This window comes from Dermacentor albipictus, unplaced genomic scaffold, assembly GCF_038994185.2.
Source record: "Dermacentor albipictus isolate Rhodes 1998 colony unplaced genomic scaffold, USDA_Dalb.pri_finalv2 scaffold_14, whole genome shotgun sequence".
NCBI lineage: Eukaryota > Metazoa > Arthropoda > Arachnida > Ixodida > Ixodidae > Dermacentor > Dermacentor albipictus.
Genome location: NW_027225568.1, coordinates 10,947,327 through 10,966,299, shown reverse-complemented (window position 1 = coordinate 10,966,299; position 18,973 = coordinate 10,947,327). Strand labels below are relative to the sequence as shown.

The following is an 18,973-nucleotide window of genomic DNA, read 5'->3' as shown; positions in this document are numbered from 1 at the left end:
ACGTGACGACCTCGGTAAAGCAATCGCATAAAAAAGCGATAATGACGACGACCGCACCGCACAGGTGGCATGATGACTATACCGTATGACATCAAATTCATGATAGCGTCTGTGTGACAACGACGCAATGACAGCTATGGCATGACAACGACGGCATAATCCCAACACAATTGCGACAGCACAACTGCCGCAGAATAACGAACAATAAATGACGTCGACGCATCAATGAGGGTGGTGTCACGGCATGAAGTGATGTCTGCGGCGGCTGCTGTGAATCGCACCCCCGCGTCACCCACGCGCTGCCTCTCGCGATCTCCCGTTTCGCGAGGCAGTCGCGCCACACTGGCTCCGTTTGCAACGCGCCGCGCTATAATAAGTCCGCGCCAGTCAATATATCGCGAAATGAAAACACGTATGCAGCTGCGCTCAAATTAGGCATTCGGCAGTAACATAATAGTCGGTGCAATTTTTTGTAAGATAAAGATTTTAGGTTTTTATTTGTTGTTCTACCCCGACAAGTAACCAGTGCTTTTGGTCGAATTAAGGTCGACATTGATCATGCGAAGAATTCTGCCTAAATTTTAATTTATGTATTTCCTGAATAAAAATTTCTTTTTTCTTCACAAAATAATAAATTTTTACTTATTTTATCGATTTACATTATGTGGTTTATTTACCTCCTTTTACTTATTAAGCACATAATGCAATGTAGACACCACCTAAGCCAGTAGAGTTAACGAAAACTTGCAACGTAACATCACATTGTTTGAATCGTGGCACATATTTGGCTGAGTCACCACAACAAAAGTAACAGAATACAAGCGACTGCGCAATCCTAATTCCAAAACAGCGCCAGTGGCGCACACAGAGAATAGAAACAACGGGATGGCGCGCTGCCTCTCAAGGTCAGATTTACAATTATGTTAGCACATAAACTCGCCCAACTGTTCCTACTGTTCATATACAAATTTATAAAATATAGAAAGCAGAAGGTATAGCTTGAAATGTTCATTATTTTAATTAGGAAAAACAAGCAGGTGCCACCAAAGCAAAAGAAATAAAACAATAGAGGTAATCTATGTTGCAGTAAAGCAGATTACAATCAGTGTTGAAATGTAGATTTGAAGACTGAGATTGAAGAAGCAGAAAATTTCATTGTCGGCATATTTCATCCACTGGGCGTTTCAACATGAACGCACTTGTATTCAACCTATTAGCACACGCGGTGTATGCTGAAATAGATTATGCACATGTCAGTTGTTTCGTGTGCTGTGCGGGAGCGATAAATCGTACGCATGTGTGTCAGTGTTAACCAACTTCATACAAATATAACAGATACATTAAATTCCGGTAACTTAAACATAAGGCCGGTGAGGCAAAAGCAACAGTTTGGTTTAGGACGATTGCTTATCTCATTGCCTGTTGCCTAAGGGCGACCAATGTATTTTTCAGAGCAGACAAAGTGCTGGGCAAGCTGGCCCTCTTCCCGCTACGAGTAGTTGGGCCAATGAAATCACTTCTAGTGTTGTTTTAAAGGTTCCTTTAACACTGAAATTTATATTACAGGGCTCCGAATATTTTTTAAAAAGCAAACAAAAAGTAACCATATGCTGCCCTTTGCCATTTGAGAACAATTGCAGTAGGACGTAGCGTTTCAGCTGCGCTCATCATGTACAGTGTATCCGTCATCGGACATCTTTAAGGCGGAAAGCCCAAGATCTCTGTTTCAAGGCGCGCTGTGATTGCACAGAAAATTGGAGTGCTCGTATCACTGTTGGCTTGTTCGTCGTCGTCGTCTTTCACATCGCTGCCACATCGACGCCACTCTTCATCATCTTCATCCTGGTTACGCCCACTGCAGGGCAAAGGCCTCTCCCATACTTCAACTACCCCGGTCATGTTCTAATTGTGGCCATGTTGTGCCTGCAAACTTCCTGATCTCATCCGCCCACCTAGCTTTCTGCCGCCCCCTGCTACACTTCCTTTCCCTTGGAATCCAGTTTGTAAACCTTAATGAGCATCGGTTATCTTCCCTTCTCATTACATGTCCAGCCCATGCCCATTTCTTTTTCTTGATTTCAACTAAGATGTCATTAACTCGCGTTTGTTTTCTCACCCAATCTGCTCTTTTCTTATCCCTTAACGTTACACCCATCATTCTTCTTTCCATAGCGCGTTGCGTCGTCCTCAATTTGAGTAGAACCCGTTCCGTAAGCCTCCAGGTTTCTGCCCCGTACGTGAGTACTGGTAAGACACGGCTGTTATACACTTTTCTCTTGAGGGATAATGGCAACCTGCTGTTCATGATCTGAAAATATCTGCCAAACGCACCCAAGCCCATTTTATTCTTCTGATAATTTGTCTCATGATCCAGATCCGCGGTCACTACCTGCCCTAAGTAGGTGTATTCCGTTACCACTTCCAGTGCCTCGCTACCTATCGTAAACTGCTGTTCTCTTCCGAGACTATTAAACATTACTTTAGTTTTCTGCAGATTAATTTTTAGACCCACCCTTCTGCTTTGCCTCTCCAGGTCAGTGAGCATGCATTGCAGTTGGTCCCCTGAGTTACTAAGCAACTGACTATGCTGATTCGACGCCACTAACCATGCCAAAAAAGACAGTCAATTATTCCAGAGTCAATTAAGGCACTTGAACTCAGGATCTTGGATAGGAGTCGAATCCACGACATTTGGTGTTAATTATGGCGGATATGACTAAGGCCCAGTTAATTAAGGTAGCCTAATTAGGGCGCTCGAACCCACAACCTTTATTGGGAAAAAGAAGTAATAAGAAGCAAGAACGCATTCGGACGAAACTATCGACTAATTCGATGGCTCTCTCTTGAGCGCGCAGACATTAACTTCCACCATCTATGGCGTATGCTAAAGTGACTGTCATGTTTTTTCATGCTGTTCTCACAATAAACTTGATCCTTCATTCAATTATCAGATAAGCAGCTGCGACTGGCATAGCAGAAGCAAACTTAGCACAGTTTGCAAAGAAATATTTATGAACTCCATCTTCGTTGAGGGGCAATTCATTCGAATCCATCCTCACATTCTGAACTATTCAAATTGACATTTGGCTATGAGACACAATCTGTTTTGTATTAAGAGCAAGGAACATAAGCCTATAACTTCAAATACTACCAAAAATGCAATATATTTCTCACAGCTCCGGGATACACCAGTCATGAATGTAATTAGCGCGAAAATACTACATTCTCCATGGCGATGCCGAACGACAACATGAGGGTACAAAGGAAAATTTTTCTAACATGAGCGCTGCTTTGCATCAGCCTTGCAGAAACCATCCGCACAGTGTCTCCTTTATCCCCCAACCTGTTTATTATTATTGAATAACAAATGTTCCATGGAGCATTTTATTCAGGAATTGTTAGGATTCTGCCACTGTGGTAAGCGGAGCACGCATGTTATGTAGGGAACTACACCCGGAGGCATGATACCCGTTGTAATTTGACCATTAAGCTGACGATTTTCGTTCAAGTGAAGGTAGGGGACGTTTCGACTACGGTGGATGAGTGCCCTGCACCAGATATTACCTCGAGTGTGCGGTTCGTTCTATGCCAGCCAGCGCAATGTGCCTTTAGTGAGTACGAAACATTTCAAGTAGCCCGTTTACTAAACAGTACTTTGCCTTTCTTGAACTTTGTTTTAACAACATGTATTTACAATTTTTCGCCACAGCTGTATCTAACACCAACATGTATAATAATTGCAGCATTTCTGGCGATGCCTGGCGTTACCAGTGGAACACTCATCAAAGGCCAATAACCGACGGTACTTACAACGTCGACGGTACGTAGGCCTAGGTCACTCGCCTTTACAACAAACAAGGAAGATAGCTTCAACATGTTGCGCGGCAGAAGTGTACTTATGGCGTATAAAGAGACAAGTTACCAGCACCGCCAACATTGTTTCCGCATGAGCCACTTCATCAATGTGCTTAGAAAGAAATGTGTGTCCCCTTTCCCACAGCCCCAGTGTAAGATAGCAAACCGGCTCCTCGTCTGGTTGACCTCCTTGCCTTTCCTGTCCTTCCTCTCTCTCTCTGTCTGCGCTGATGGGAACACATGCAAATTGATATGACATCGTGCAGTTCGAGATTTTGAACGAATTTGTGCTTATATGACTGTATTGCGAATGCACACGCCTAGATGGTCAGGTGAGAAAGCGAGACTAGGTTCGATGCCATGATCAATTCACTGGCAACTGGAACCAGTGGTGCGTGCCAATGGTCTACAATTTTGTTTAGCAAGGATAATCTCAGTGGCTCCATCGCGCTACCTTTAGGTACTTTTTTCTTTGAACCGATGAAACTTAGAAGAGAAAATGTTTTGATACCATCGCAGCGTGTGATTTGAATTTAGGGTGGCGTTTAAGGTGTCTACTATAGCGGAGGGTTGTAACGGTGCTGTAACATTTTCGGCACAGCGTGAGAATTGTTCACGTGTAGCATGTAATCAGCAGCCGACATATCCCACTGTATACAAGTCCCAGTTTACAATTTGGGGCAGCCCAAATCATTTTGTACTGAAACCCTTATTTTATACCCATAAAGAAAGCAACAAATGCAACGTAAACATCCCAAAATTAATGAAACCGTAACTCAGTAAGACAAAATTATTTGCAAGGTATTTCGCTCTGTGGGCAAAAATCATTAACAGGTATCCCCACCATATGCTTTTGAAACTTTAACGAGCTTCAATCGCATTGATAGATTAAGAATCACAGTACACAACGATTTCCAATAAGTGTGGCACCACCTGAAAATTATACTGCTGTGTTAACAAGAAAGTCTGCACCTTGCTGATACAACGGCCTTCCAAACTGAATGGTCTATTCTGTAAGCTGATTATCATTCTATAGATATATCAAGCATATTCCGTTCTGCATGTATCTGTGCAACCTATTTCATAACACTGACTGATACGCGCTGAGAGTTTAATAACGTGACTAGCAAAAGTGAGTATGCTGGACTTTAAAAAAAAATGAACTCCATAAATTACGACTAATCAATCGCACTGTAGTTCGTTGGATGTCAAAGCTATTGCAACTCGTATCTTCAGTGATGTGGTTGGGAATTGGCGTTTAATGCTTTTGTGACCTACGAAGGCGTTGACACTATGGCAGTGGGTGTAATAATGTGATTATCATTCTTAGCCGGCTTTCTGTAAATCAGATTGCATATTTATTTATTTATTTCAGAATACTGCAGGCGAACAGTTATGGCCCATGCAGGAGGGGCTATACAAGGCATGTAAATACACTGTGACATCAAAAAATAAAAAGAAAGAACGGCAGTTTAACAGATTGCCGCTAATAGACAAGCAGAAAAATATGTATACACATGTACATATTCATACATATATATACGCTTTCGCACATATGCAGCTCTCATTCACTCAAACAAATGCTCTTCTAGAGCTTTAAGAAAATTAGGGGACTGAAAGATGGCCCCTGGAAGACAGTTCCAGTCGGAAACGGTCCTCGGGAAAAAACTGTATTTGAATGTTTCAGTTCTTGCAAAAATTGGTTCCAGTAAATGTGTGTTGGTCTAGACGATAGCTGTTTAAGTTCTGTGGGATGCGAAATGTTTAGTTTATGTGCGAAAAGGTTATGCAAAAAACAACAAACGGGACATTTTCCTACGTACTTGAAGTAGTTGGATGTCATTTGTTTTCATTGGTGTCGTAGGTGAATCAAGCCTTCTGTATTTGTTTTAAATAAACCTAATCGCTTTCCTTTGCACCATCTCAAGCTGGTAAATGTCCTTCGTTATGAACGGGTCCCATAAGACCGACGCGTACTCTAATTTTGATCTGATGAATGTTATGTATGCAAGACGTTTAAGCTTACTTGGAGCGCCTCTAAGCTTCCGCCTCAGAAAGCACAGCTTGGAAAATGATGAGAAACAAATGTCTGCAATATGCTCAGACCAAGTTAAATCATTTGTTATTGTAACCCCTAAGTATTTATGATGTGTGACCTCCATAATAGAATGATTTAAAAGGCTTTAAGAGAAAGGAGAAACCAGTTTTTTGCGCGAAATTCGCAAGAGGACAGTTTTATCTAGGTTAAGTTGCATATTCCATTTAAGGCACCATTGATGAACAGCTAATAGTGAGTTTTGTAAGAGGTAATTATCATTACGCTCGTTTATGCTCTTGAAGAGAATGCAGTCATCTGCAAAAAGCTTGACAGAGATATTTTCGGAAATAGCAGCCGGCAAATCATTAATACAAATTAAGAATAGCAGTGGGCCTAAAACGCTTCCTTGGGGTATACCTGACGTAAGTGGAAGCACTTCAGATTTACAACCATTAACCTCTACGTACTGTGTCCTGTGTTTTAAATAAGCATTAATCCAATTAACAAGGTAAGTAGGGACGCCAATACTTTCCAGTTTATAAATAAGTTTACTGTGGCGAACTGTGTCAAATGCCTTGCGAAAATTTAAAATAAGTACATCAATCTGCCCCGATTTATCAAGCACAACAGAAATATCATGAATTGTTGTAACTAACTGTGTCACAGTGGACATTTCTTTCCGAAAGCCATGTTGTGCAAGTGATAAAATGGTATTTTCAGCAAGATAAGAGTTAAGATAACCCGATACTATGTGTTCAAGCAGCTTGCAACAAGAGGAAGTGATAGAGATTGGTCGATAATTAGAAATGGTTAGCATGTCGCCTTTTTTTAGAATTGGCACAACGCGGGCCATCCTCCAGTCCTCCGGTACATCTCCCGAAAGTAACGAGACTTGAAAGATCTTCGTTAAGAAAACAGATACCTGTGCTGCAAAACGGTTCAAAAAGGCATTTGGAAGCCCATCGGGACCCGCGGATTTTTTTTCTGCGAGTTTACGCAGCATACACACAACACCGTTCACAGAGATAGTTGGTACGTCACCAGGATCTTCAACTGGAATTCTTGCTGTGGTTGCCCGTTCCATAAGGAACATGCTTTGAAAATACGAGTTAAATCTTTGCGCTATGATCATGGAGTCGGTTACAACGCTGTTATTAACTCGAATTTTGGTCAAGTGGTCACTCCTGCGACCTAGAAAATTCCAAAATTTTGGGGGATCACTTCTAATAAATTCGGGGAGCGTCGTGTCAAAATAACGTGACTTTGCTAGTTTTAACTTATAGGCAAGTTCCTCTTTTAGAACCTGGAACTGTTGCGGGCAAGGTATTTTTTTCTTCCTACAGCGCCTTACTTTACATTTCATTTGAATAATTTCACGACTTATCCAAGGATTGCGGCGATTAATACAAACCTTTCTAAGGGGAACAAAATGTTCAATAGTATACTGTACTGTATTCTTAAAGTGCTGCCATAAACTATGAAGGTCATTGCTGCAAGGGTTATCTAACTGTGATTGTAAAGAGTCGATGATTGCGTTATCGTCAGCGCGTGCGTAGTCCTTGATCATTTTAATTGGTCGCATCCCGGCAACAACTGACGAAACACAACAGAAGAACAAGAGACGATGGTCCGAGATTCCAGCTTCAACACTAAGCACTCCATCAAAAAAGGTTTGACTAACAAAGAAAAGGTCTAAGACAGATGTCTCTCTGGTGTATGCATGAACGGTTTGCTTAAGGTTTAAAGAAAACATCAGATCAAGAATAATATCACATGAGGCAGACAGGCCATAATACGGTTTATCCCAATCAATAGCAGGGAAATTAAAATCACCGGTAATAATTAGGTTCCGGTTTTGGTAAGGCAGTAAGCCGTCAAATAAACTATACATGAAAGAATCCGCTGCATCAGGTGCACGATACACAGCACAAAGAAGAAAAGGGAGACCATGCGCAGTAACGTGCAACAATAAACTTTCATGCTGATCAATTTGTTCAAGCAGCGTTACGCTTACTGCACGTTTCGCAATCACAGCAACGCCTCCACCACGTGAGCCGCGATCGCGTCTGTATATGACGTAGTCCGGTGGCACAATTTCTTCATCAAGAATACCGCTATGTAACCATGTCTCGGAAATCACCAGTAGGTGAGGATCGTAAGAAATGAGCAGAACTTCAAGGCTATCTATTTTGTTTACAATGCTTCTAGCATTCAGGGATATCACACGTAACTGGCACGTATCTGGTGATGGGGTCGTCTTGATGTCACGACAACTACCGGCATTAATATTAATCGATGGTGGTTTATGCTTCGCTTGATTCGAAGAACCATGGGCGTAAAAAAAGACAGTGATTCTGAACCTGTGGCTTGTCAAGTACTAGAAGCATTGGCGCGTTTCCTTCGCGGACGACCTGCATTTTTCCCCGGTTGTGAGGCTTTCGTTACACCGCTCTCATAACTGTGATCAATACCGCGTGAAGCGGCTTCAGGTACTTTAAACCTTTGATTTTTCCTTTCGTCCCACGCGTAGACCTCTTTGTTAATGACTAATTTATCATACTTAAGGTACACTTTATCCTCAGGCTCCTTATCTTTAGCAGTAGCCCAGAGCAGCTTTCTAATTGTTCTTAGCCTAGGTGAGAAGTCTTCCGAAATGTACGTTTGAGTTCCCTTCAGCTTCGAAGCATTTCTGAGAAGTTCCGCTTTTTCACTGAAGTCAAAAAACCTTATAATCACCGGACGCGCTTTCCCTACCGCTTTTCTTCCTAGGCGGTGTAAACTTTCTAGGCTCTCTACTTTTATTTCAAGTTCACGTTCAAACATTTCTGTTAGAATATGTTCTTTAAGACTATTTACCGTCTCTGCTTCAGACTCCTGAGTCCCATACACGAGCAGATTGTTTCGTCGAGAATAATTTTCAATGTTGTCCACATTTCTCCTTAGTGAAGCAATCTCTTCGTTTAGTTCCACAAGCGTTTGCTCGCATGTCTCCATCCTTTTAGCTGTCTGTGAAAGCACTTCCAGTTTACCTTCAATGGAAGACAATCTCACGTTTGTCGAGGTAATGTGCGAGTCTAGCTTAACTCCGATAGCCTTTAGTTCACATGAAGACGCTGTTTGATTTCGGAGAATTTCTTCGAGTTGATCTGCTATCCCTGGGCCTGGATTAAGCTCAACGTCCAAGCTTAACAACAGTGCAAGCTGACAAAATGAGTCAAAACACTCAGCAAAACATTGAAGCAAGACGCCTGGGCAAGGCAGCACAACCAAACAGAGGGAATCGCTTTTAAATTCACAGGAATTGCGATATCTACTAACCTGCATGAAAAAGACGAACAGGTTTAGCCGTGACTGCATCCTTCGGGTGCTGCCTTGCCCACTGGCGAAGAAATCTTGAGGGGCGGTTTCCATGAAATTTGATGATGTCGATGTTACTTAGGATAGCCATGGCGAATGCCGACAACGTTCATTGCAGCAGTCATAGGTGTCGTTGCGAAATCCAGTGCTGGCATGGAAGAGCATCGTCACTGGCACATGGTGATGTTCATTCCACGGCGCAGCACACTGACAGTCGACGGGATGAAAAGAAGCAGTGTCGATGCATGAGGCAAAGACCTGCATGAAAAAGACGAACAGGTTTAGCCGTGACTGCATCCTTCGGGTGCTCCCTTGCCCACTCCTCAGGCGTAAAGGTGTATTCAGCAATACGATGTGCCCTTCATTGTTTTGTAGGGAACTTCCTCGCATCCTGACAAGGGTTATGCCGTATTCACGTATTCTAATCTCTCCGGTTTTCCTTTTTTTCCATGTCATGCAGTTTCTGCGCACTTTGGGAACACGCGCTACTAGCTCCAATCCTTGCAGCGCTATGGGCACATCCCACACTTTTAAAGCAATTTCACGCTTACCGTTGCACCATTTAATGACGTTGCCCCGTGAATTAAGACTTGCATATTACTTTCCAACTAATCTTCTGTCTGCAACACGTGTCATAGATAATCTCATTGACCAATCCTTGTTGATGTTCCGTTGATAGTCTATTGGTGGCATACACAAGGCCATTCGAGAGGACAACCGTTTTGCATTGCATTGCATATTTGCATTGCTTGCCGCCTGCGCTCAGGAACTTCAGCCGCAGGCGTGGCCAAATGGGGTTCGGATACCCAGTTTCTGAAAGGCGAGTACGTCGTGACACATGTGTCATAGGAGGTCAAGAATCTCTGATCAGGCTTAAAAAATTATTTCCTCTGTAGAAATGTGCCCTCTTAATTTTGCTTTGTCCTCCTCTGTAACGCGTTAGGTGTAGTTCTCGTAATGGTTTAGCAAAAGGAAAGAACTCCACCATGTATTTAATGCGCCTATATCTAGATAATCCAGCAATTATGGTGGGTCAAGGGTTGCACGCACAAGAAATCGACATGTCCTATTTTCCTTCGAACACTGTCCTATTGTGTCCGCGATAGGAGATAGAGCGTGATAATCTTTAGAAGAATTAAGCTCGTCCTCGGTATCCCCATCGCTGAGCACGAAGTTCTTGCGTCGATTCAAGACATAGTTATATATGGAAAAAGCATAGACTCCGGTATCCCTGCAGTAGGGTTCCCCCACAACTAAACCTTCTTGCCTCACACCGTCGATAATACTGAAGCATTCATTTCCTATGAATTGCCCTTGCAAAGCGGGGAATGAAGACCTTTGCTGTACTTTTGTACCGTACAGGTGTGACTGACAATGGCAACACGAGTTACCTGCACCTGGGGTCCAGCACCAGCATTGATCACGCAATGCCCAGCACAAGCCGCACAGGCATGGAGCAAGCACCTGCCATTACAGAAGGCGGCGCCAGGTGAGCCCACATCTAGAAAATTTTAATTCCAAAGAAACTCAGTGACAAGAGGGATGGCTACCCGGGGAAAAATCATGACTGTACTTGCTAATTTCTCCCGGTAAGGGCCAGCTCTGTTGCCTGAAACAGGCGCTGCATCAGCAGTTTTGAGTGTTCGGCATGCGGAGCTTGACATGACATACGTAATAGTTGTAAGAGCGCGACTGGACACGGACAGAGCAAAAAAAAAACAGTCAGTATGTTACTCCTTTTAGACCTGAAGGCACGCGTTCAGGATGGTTACCTTAGGGACTCACTCCCCCTGTGAAATATATGGACATAATGAAGAGGAAGATGTTCATCTAAGAGATGTCAAAATGAAACGCAGCATATCTATGTTTACCGGGGCCGTGTACGGTGGGTACGCATGCAGTAAGAAAAGTGGCCGAAAGTATTCCGTACTTCCACACTAAGGCTTGCCTCATAATGAGATGAGATGAACATAGTGAGGAACGAGATGTTCATCTAAAAGAAAGCGCGTACGATGACACAGAGGATGTGTAAGTGTACCGAGGCAATGTAGCATAAGTGCGCTGGTAATAAGCGAAGCGGTCGAAATTACTCCGCGCTCTCACAATACAGCCTGCAACATAATGAGATCGTAGTTTCGGTGCATAAAAACCCCAGAATTCTGTTTTTTTTTAATTTTATTGTCACTCCCTTCACCAAACGCTTCCAAGGCCATAAGAGGAAAGTTATTAGGTAACGGCTATTGAATGAGTTGCTTAGCCGCACATATCTCAGTAAGAGAACATGAATTATTGGGGGAAGTTCTCACCCTGATTGATACGTAGCTATGATATGTCAACTACTAGGAATACTGAGCAAGCGAGTCTTGTACCTATAATACGACAAGTTGCAGTGCTTGTGTAAAGTGCAAGCACCCTGACCAGTCCAGTCCACACAGTTTGCCCAGAATTCGCCATTCCTTCATTCTTTCCACAGAGAAGGTAAGAAATAAATGGTAACAGCTACATCAATATGCTCGTCTCGATTTCGCCTGTGTTCAAGAACTTCACACCAAAACGTCGCGTTATGCAATTATCAGTGTAAGACTTCCCCACAAAAATGAACACATGAAAACATGAAGCGGGAAATGCTGACCAAGCACACTTGCTCTCCGCTCTGCTTTTCGCCTTCGAGCGCGCGTTCGCGATTGTTTCACAGATTCGCTTAGTCATGCTGCGCTGAATTGGCAGTTCGGTTCACGTCCACGTAATATTTTATAATTGCACATGTATGCCCCATTCATAAATTCCTCAAAGGCTTGCGCGTCCATTATTCGCCCATTAAAGCCATTAGTGTGATGTCAAAGATGTGCGTGACCATTTAAATAAACGCGCGCTTACAATCGCACACACAGCGTTGTGGGAGCGCATACCATAGTATCGCCCTTGGAATTTATACAGAACGTCACGGCGATGGTGACGCCGACGGCATAACTGCGTCTGGGATGTCCATATACTTGTTGTTGCAATAAAGAATAAGCTCGCCGAAGAGCGGCAGAACAAGCCTTGGCAGGTAGGTTGGGACATGTTGACAAACGAGGCTTCAGTTTCCGAGATGGCAAGATGGGTGTACATTAGTTCGTCATTAACAATCGTTCAATAGCCAGCGTAACTGTGTTGGTTCGCAAGTGTGTGAGATCTTCGGCCGAATAGCCTCTCACGTTTCAGGTGAGGGATGAACGGCCGATGATAGATACTTGGCTATTTGCTGCATGCCACGGAATATAATTTGGCTTCCGTGCTGCTGATGTGACTCGGTACACACTGCGGCAGTTCCCTTACTTTATGCAAAGAGGGTTCCCGTGCACTGTGAACAAAAGCGGCGGCCTTGACATGACTTTCCGACATAAATCATACAGTCTATACCTTGCGGCACACATTCACAAAATATACATAGCCCTAAAAGCGAATGCGTCGACCAGTGTTCCCGTAGGCGTAAGTTTAAATCGACTATTGTAGCGAGATACAAATCGCGGTCGGCGCTTAAGACATAACATTCTCTATGCCTTGCAAATACAGGTGCCGCATCGGTTTTTAGCACAGTATGTAGAAGAAAAATTTCCACTGCGCCTTTGTATTCCATGCATGGAAATGCGGGATATTGAGACTTAGGATCGGCATCGTTTTTTGAAAGCCAGGACGCTTCGAAGACCATGAGACGGCAAGCAGAAAAATCTGACGCCTTGGTACGCAATGTCTTCCTGCTGTCTTGACCTGTGCAGTAGAAACCTCTTGTAAAGAGTGGAAGCATCAGGGAACGTTCACACTGGCACAAGCACCTACAGTATCCTTCGCCGGCCCTCCTCATCACGCTATCGTTTTGACCGGGCATTTTAGAGGTCATTAAATTACGTGTTATGCGTGTCATTGGGCACGTGGTATAACACTGATTTAGATAATACGTGAGCTTGTCTTGGAATATACACTGTCGAAATACTAACCTTACTTTCGTTATTGTTTTAATATATCATAGATGTAATAGCTTCGCCTTTCCGCAAAGACAGCGTCTATAATGGTACGGGACCTCTTTCATTCCGAAATCATAGATGGCGCTAAATTGTTTCAGTACAATATGCCTGTGCGCCTTAAGGATTTTGGACGCAAACGTTTCCACACAGAACCTTCTCATCGTCTGTTCTGTCCCCTAGTCGAAACGTTGGCTTCCGCTACAATCTTTGTCCAACCACTATTGCCTCAGTGTTCATGTGAATATCTGTCTTGTGTTGCAGAATTCCTGAGACAACCCGTGTTGACAAAGCGAACACGCAATACCACCTGGCTGATAGCACATACACCGACTGCGGTAGGTGCGGGAATGTTTTCGGTCACTGGTATACCATGCCTTGCCGTCAAGGTGATTGAGCAAGCTAACTTTTGATATCGCACGCAATGCATTTCAACAGTATGAATGAATGAATTCTGGTATTCTAGGCGTCGAAACCGTTATTTTATTATGAAGCGCATCGTAGTAGCGGACTGTGGATTTATTTTGACCACCAGGGCACCTTTAACATGCCAACAATGTTAACTGCATCACCGCTGTCTGAATTATGGTTGAGTAAGTGTCATTCATACATCTTTCAGTTCTCGGCTGATCTAACCTTTTCTTGCTTTGGTTAAGTCATTTTTGTGCTAAATATGCTTTGCCTCATCCAATATGCAGCCCTTACCCTCTGAAAGCCAAGCCAGCATGAATCCGCTCGTACCTTAATGATCTTGCTCTGCTAATGTAAATGTTCTTTGTCTCAGCGCTGATATGAGGATCACCGAAAAAATTCGCGAAGATGTCCAGGTTTCATAGTAATGAATGACAACTTTCTCTTTCGTGAACCATTCATCGCTTTTCAGGGTTAACTATTCAGGTACGCAGCGATTGTTGCGTACATGCACTTCTATGTCACCTTTTGTCGTAGGACATGCAGCACCGGCGTCTGGCGCTGACTCGCTTATCGCAGAGCACAACCATTATCAAAGCGTGACAAGAAGCGAGTGAACAAATATCAGCCATTGCCAGGTCAACCAAGCTCCGGTCAAGGCAGAAAAGACAAGAATGAATACAGCAATCAACAACTCCCGAAACATATGCGTGTCGTTTTTGTAACATCCCGTCGTACGTTCCCACTTTTGTTGTTTCAATTTAGAAAATTATTTCAGACGGCCGCAGTGCTTCCTGCGCGTTCCTATCACGGAATTCTCCAGCCTAGTTGTCGCACTATGTCAAATCGGCACCTCTGCTTTCAGGACATACGCACAACACAGAAACCGGGAGCACTTCTTTCACACATCTGGTCTATAGCAGCAGCCCAGTCGCCAGTACAAGCTACGCCCACATGGAGGAACGATCGAACATTTTTGGAAACGACGCCTGGTGAGCCATGCTTTTGTATGAATTCCTTTCGATGGAGCAACTCACTGAAACGACACGAAACGTTGTCTATGACTCAGTTATACTTGCACTGACGAACTTGTGCGACGGATGGAAGTGTTGTTCCCTGAATTGCCAAATGTCATCTGCAGTTCAGACAATATGGCGCTGGCATGTACAGGACCCATTAGCACAGGATCTAAGGAAAGAATAACAAGAATAAATAAAGGTAAACAAAAAAATAGCATACTAGCAGCCATACACCAGACAATGCCGTCCAGTGCATATAGAGCAGTAATTAAAAAAATATACACTGGAGAGAAAGCATAAACTAGGCAATTGTGCATGTGTCCTTTTCTGTCCGGACTTTTTTTTTCATTTCTGCCCTAAACGGTAGAGACGATGACGCACCTACAATGCCGAAGCTCCACGCATGCAAACTTCATGAAATTAACGCAGCAAATGTCATTGACATGGAATCAAGAGAAAGAAATACAGGTTTCTATGTTAGATTGACAAACGTTGCAGTGAGCGTTGTACTGTATATTTGCACAACATGATCTTTAAAAAACTTCTTCAGTGGCAGATTTTATGGATTCTGCGTTAAAACATCGAAATATTTCACATTACTCGACATGTATTTAGTATGTATGTATTGAGTTATGACATATATCCAAGGATTCAATCCGTCTACCACCTCCTGTATTTGTTAGAGATAACGTGAATAGTATAGTACGCAGTTGAAGCATTTCCAATTATGTTACTCTTCCTGAGGTACGAGGGGTCCTACAAAAAGGAAGTCTGTTTTAGCTCAGGTAATACGGTCTGTTTCTGTGCCAAACGACTCACATCGGAGGGCGCGTTTCTGGACCTTTGCTGCGACATCGCGCTCAGGTTGTGCAAATAGCCTTGCTATAAACGCGCGATTTAGTCTGTCGAACTTTCAATGCCGAAAAATGTGTTTTGTCGTCCCGTAATTAGAGTGGCCCATATTCAGCTTCATTGTCCTTCTACTTGCAGGAACGCTACTGGAACTGGAGGAAGGGGAGGGCGAGAATTCTGCGATTTTACTGGCAATGTTTCGAGCAAACAGGATGCCTCACATGGGCATGCCGACGGAGACACGGGCGATGCCGCCCACATTTTCAAAGCATCCGAACTAACGTCTGTAAAGAATTCGAAGTTCGTAAAACACTGCCGGAACACAACAGGCAAACAACACAAGTGCGAAACGTGTGGCAAATCATTCGGCCAGGCTTATAATCTGACTCTACATAGCCGCACGCACACGGGCGAGAAACCTCACAAATGCGATATTTGTAATAGAGAGTTCAACCAGTCTGCTCATCTAACTAAACATAAGCGCACTCATACAGGCGAGAAACCCCACAAATGCGATATTTGTAATAAAGCGTTCACCCAGTCTAGTCATCTAAATGAACATAGGCGCACGCATACAGGCGAGAAACCGCACAAATGCGATATTTGTAATAAAGCGTTCACCCAGTCTAGTCATCTAAATAAACATAAGCGCACGCATACAGCCGAGAAACCCCATTAATGCGATATTTGTAATAGTGTTCCGCCAGTCTTCTCATCTAAATGACCATAAGCCCACACATGCAGGCGAGAAACCGTACACTTGCGAAGCATTTAGTAAATCACTCGTGCGGATGACGGATCTCTGTAGGTACCAGTACGCTCACACGGACGAGAGGCCCAATGTATGCCCCAAATCTACTACACCACTTGAAACAAAACAAGAACTCAGGCGTCATCTCAACATCCCTTGTAGTGACAGAGCTTTCGTTTGCAAATTATGTAATGAATCGTTTTTAGACAACTCACGTCTCAGTCATCACCGCCAAAGCATACACGGGGACAAAACACTGTCTGGGTCATATCACTACACCGAGAAAGAAACCCTTGACGGATACCTGTGCCAGAATAATACTTGCTACTTATGCGGAGATTCATTTGGAGACGAAGTTAGACTAACTGCGCACCTCGTGACACATAGGGATGGGCAGCCGTAATATTCTCACTAGCACGCAAGTAAATCACCCACGGCTTTTGCATAACAACGTGACAGTGAAGTATTGCTGGGAAACAACGCTGACACACTTTCACAGGAGTGAGAAACTAACCAAACGTACCTGTGCAAAGGCCGGCTTCTTTTTACATTTAAAACTGTCTAGTAAAATGCATGATGTGATCGATGCCATCTGGTTTTTCAAAATTACGAGACAAAACGTCGTCGCCAGGAGTATTTGGGGTGCTTCAAGGTGGAAGTATATTGCAGGTCCTGGCCAGCGCTTACTGTTCGCACAACTACATGTGTCATTCGCGAAAGCAGCTTTAGCACATTTATTTCAAGACAAATCTTGATGGGCTGCAAGCTTGTGTTTTGTGTAAGTAGAAGGTCGAGACGGCCGCACAAGATCCTTGACTCCCCGTTCCATTAGATTTTTTTGCAAGTGTTTTGAAATGTACTAGTAAGCAAGCTCTAATGGACCCTCTGCTTAATTATTTTGCAGTGTGGTCAGAAGGGAACATCCCTCACTGAAAAGTAATCTGTCAAGTAAACTGTCATTAAGGAACTTAAGCCCTGCTGCCTTCCAGAGTCCGGTTTTACGACAATGTATAGACGCATCCAGCGCTTGCAAAAATTTATTTCGTTTAAAATTTGTCCAATGTATTGACTGTTTTGGTTCTCTTGGCTCTTGTATTCATACCTAAAATCTTTCTTGGAAACCATAAACTAAGCTGATGACGTGAGACTATTAGATTGAAATAATTTGGAGATTACGTGTTCTCGCACTACGAAAATTTTACTTGTTTTATTGTGGCGGCTTCATGTTTTCAAGGGCAGTCCTTCATACACTTGGAAGACGTCTGTTATGACTCCCACTGTTCTGTATTTAGAGTTGTGGAATTTTTTTAGTGACGTGTGACAAACGCATCTGCGCGAGCAATGACAGGAAATGTGAGATGCAGGTTTTAGGCATATTGACACGCGCACTTGCACATCTTCTTGTGAATGCGCTTCACCGGCTTACAATCGCCGGTTACCACTCAGTGCATGACGCGCCTGCATGCATCAGATGATTCTCGAGGTTTCTTGTTGATTATATATTTTTTTCTACGTTCTAGTCAAACCTTGTATAATCAGATTGCACGCGCGACGCTGATACAGTCCTGCATTCTGGAAGGCATGCAAGCACCAAGGATTGCGCTGGAATCTTCGATGATTCATGCGACGTTCGTTAGCCGTAAATCTCTTGTTGGGTGATCGACGCTTGTGCCCATAACTATCTTTCTGTCCGAGTGCAACTTGTTTTGTGGGTTCACGTTCGCCCAATAAAGAGTATTTCGGGGCACACGGTTCTTTCTGTTCTTCACTGCCACTACAACGCGACATCTCGTACACAAGCTTCTTCGTTACCGCATACACCATGCAAGCCGTGTAAACTGTGTAAACGTCGCCATGGGTCAGTGACCTAGCCGCAAGCTACAACTACCGCAATAAAACGGACGTGTGCCCGAGAAAACTAGGAATACCGTGGCCCTGTGAGCAGTCGCACTGAAACACCCTATGTCGCCTACAACGATTGTTATGCAAAAACAAAGGGAGCCACCCATCTTCCGTAGATCATATCAAGTTCTGGAAAGCTGGCTGGAAACCTACGCCCTACATTTAATAATTGAAACTGTGACGATAAGCTACGGCATGACTATATCTCATTGAAAGACACCACCTGGACCTGGTTCCAGAACCGAAAGTTCAGCTTAAAAGTGCGGGAGCTGTTTCGAAGCGTCTTCCTACAAGCATGCACGAGAGTCGTGCGCAAGGAGCGAGCCGAAGTTCTGCTTGAAACCTGCGTGCAGCTACCGAACGAGAATATCGCGATTATTACAGAAGAGATGAACCCTCTTTACGTCGACCCGGTCATGTCTCGGAAGAAAACGTGTTTCCTCGTGCGTGGTTGGAAGCAACTGCTTCACGCCGGATTTAATTCGCAAGCTGGCCAACACCGTCGCGAAGAGAGAGAGAGAGAAATGTACGAAGGCAGGGATGTTAACCAGTCAAGAGTCTGGTTGGCTACCCTACGCTAGGGTAAGGGGGCAGGGGAAGAGAGAAGGGAGAGAGGTGTAGAGGCGTGTACGGACAGTACTTGTGTTAAGCCGCTCGCGCAAACCAGACGTTCTGAGGAAACACAAAAGTGCCTTCTGAGCCGATGATCGGTGGGCACCGTGCTCTAGTACTGTCTGTTCACTCATATGACGATCATCTAATTTCCTCATTGTGTTAGACACAGATT

At 43.7% G+C, this 18,973-nt stretch overlaps 1 protein-coding gene across 11 annotated transcripts in view; it reads left to right on the top strand.

The window, feature by feature from the left end:
* Positions 1 to 18,031, top strand: part of LOC135905849 (zinc finger protein ZFP2-like) — a 34,311-nt gene extending 16,280 nt beyond the window's left edge. For 4 of the 11 annotated variants that reach the window (XM_070528739.1, XM_065436939.2, XM_065436937.2 and 1 more), the window contains 5 exons: positions 3,744 to 3,820; positions 10,613 to 10,739; positions 13,516 to 13,640; positions 14,528 to 14,654; positions 15,672 to 18,031. In XM_070528739.1, coding sequence (XP_070384840.1) covers positions 3,744 to 3,820; positions 10,613 to 10,739; positions 13,516 to 13,640; positions 14,528 to 14,654; positions 15,672 to 16,212 — 997 coding nt within the window. In that variant the 3' untranslated portion in view covers positions 16,213 to 18,031. The remainder of the gene's footprint in view (positions 1 to 3,743; positions 3,821 to 10,612; positions 10,740 to 13,515; positions 13,641 to 14,527; positions 14,655 to 15,671) is intronic. The other 7 variants (XM_070528740.1, XM_065436942.1, XM_065436945.1 and 4 more) reach the window with 4 other exon arrangements.
* Positions 18,032 to 18,973: the final 942 nt, after the last annotated feature.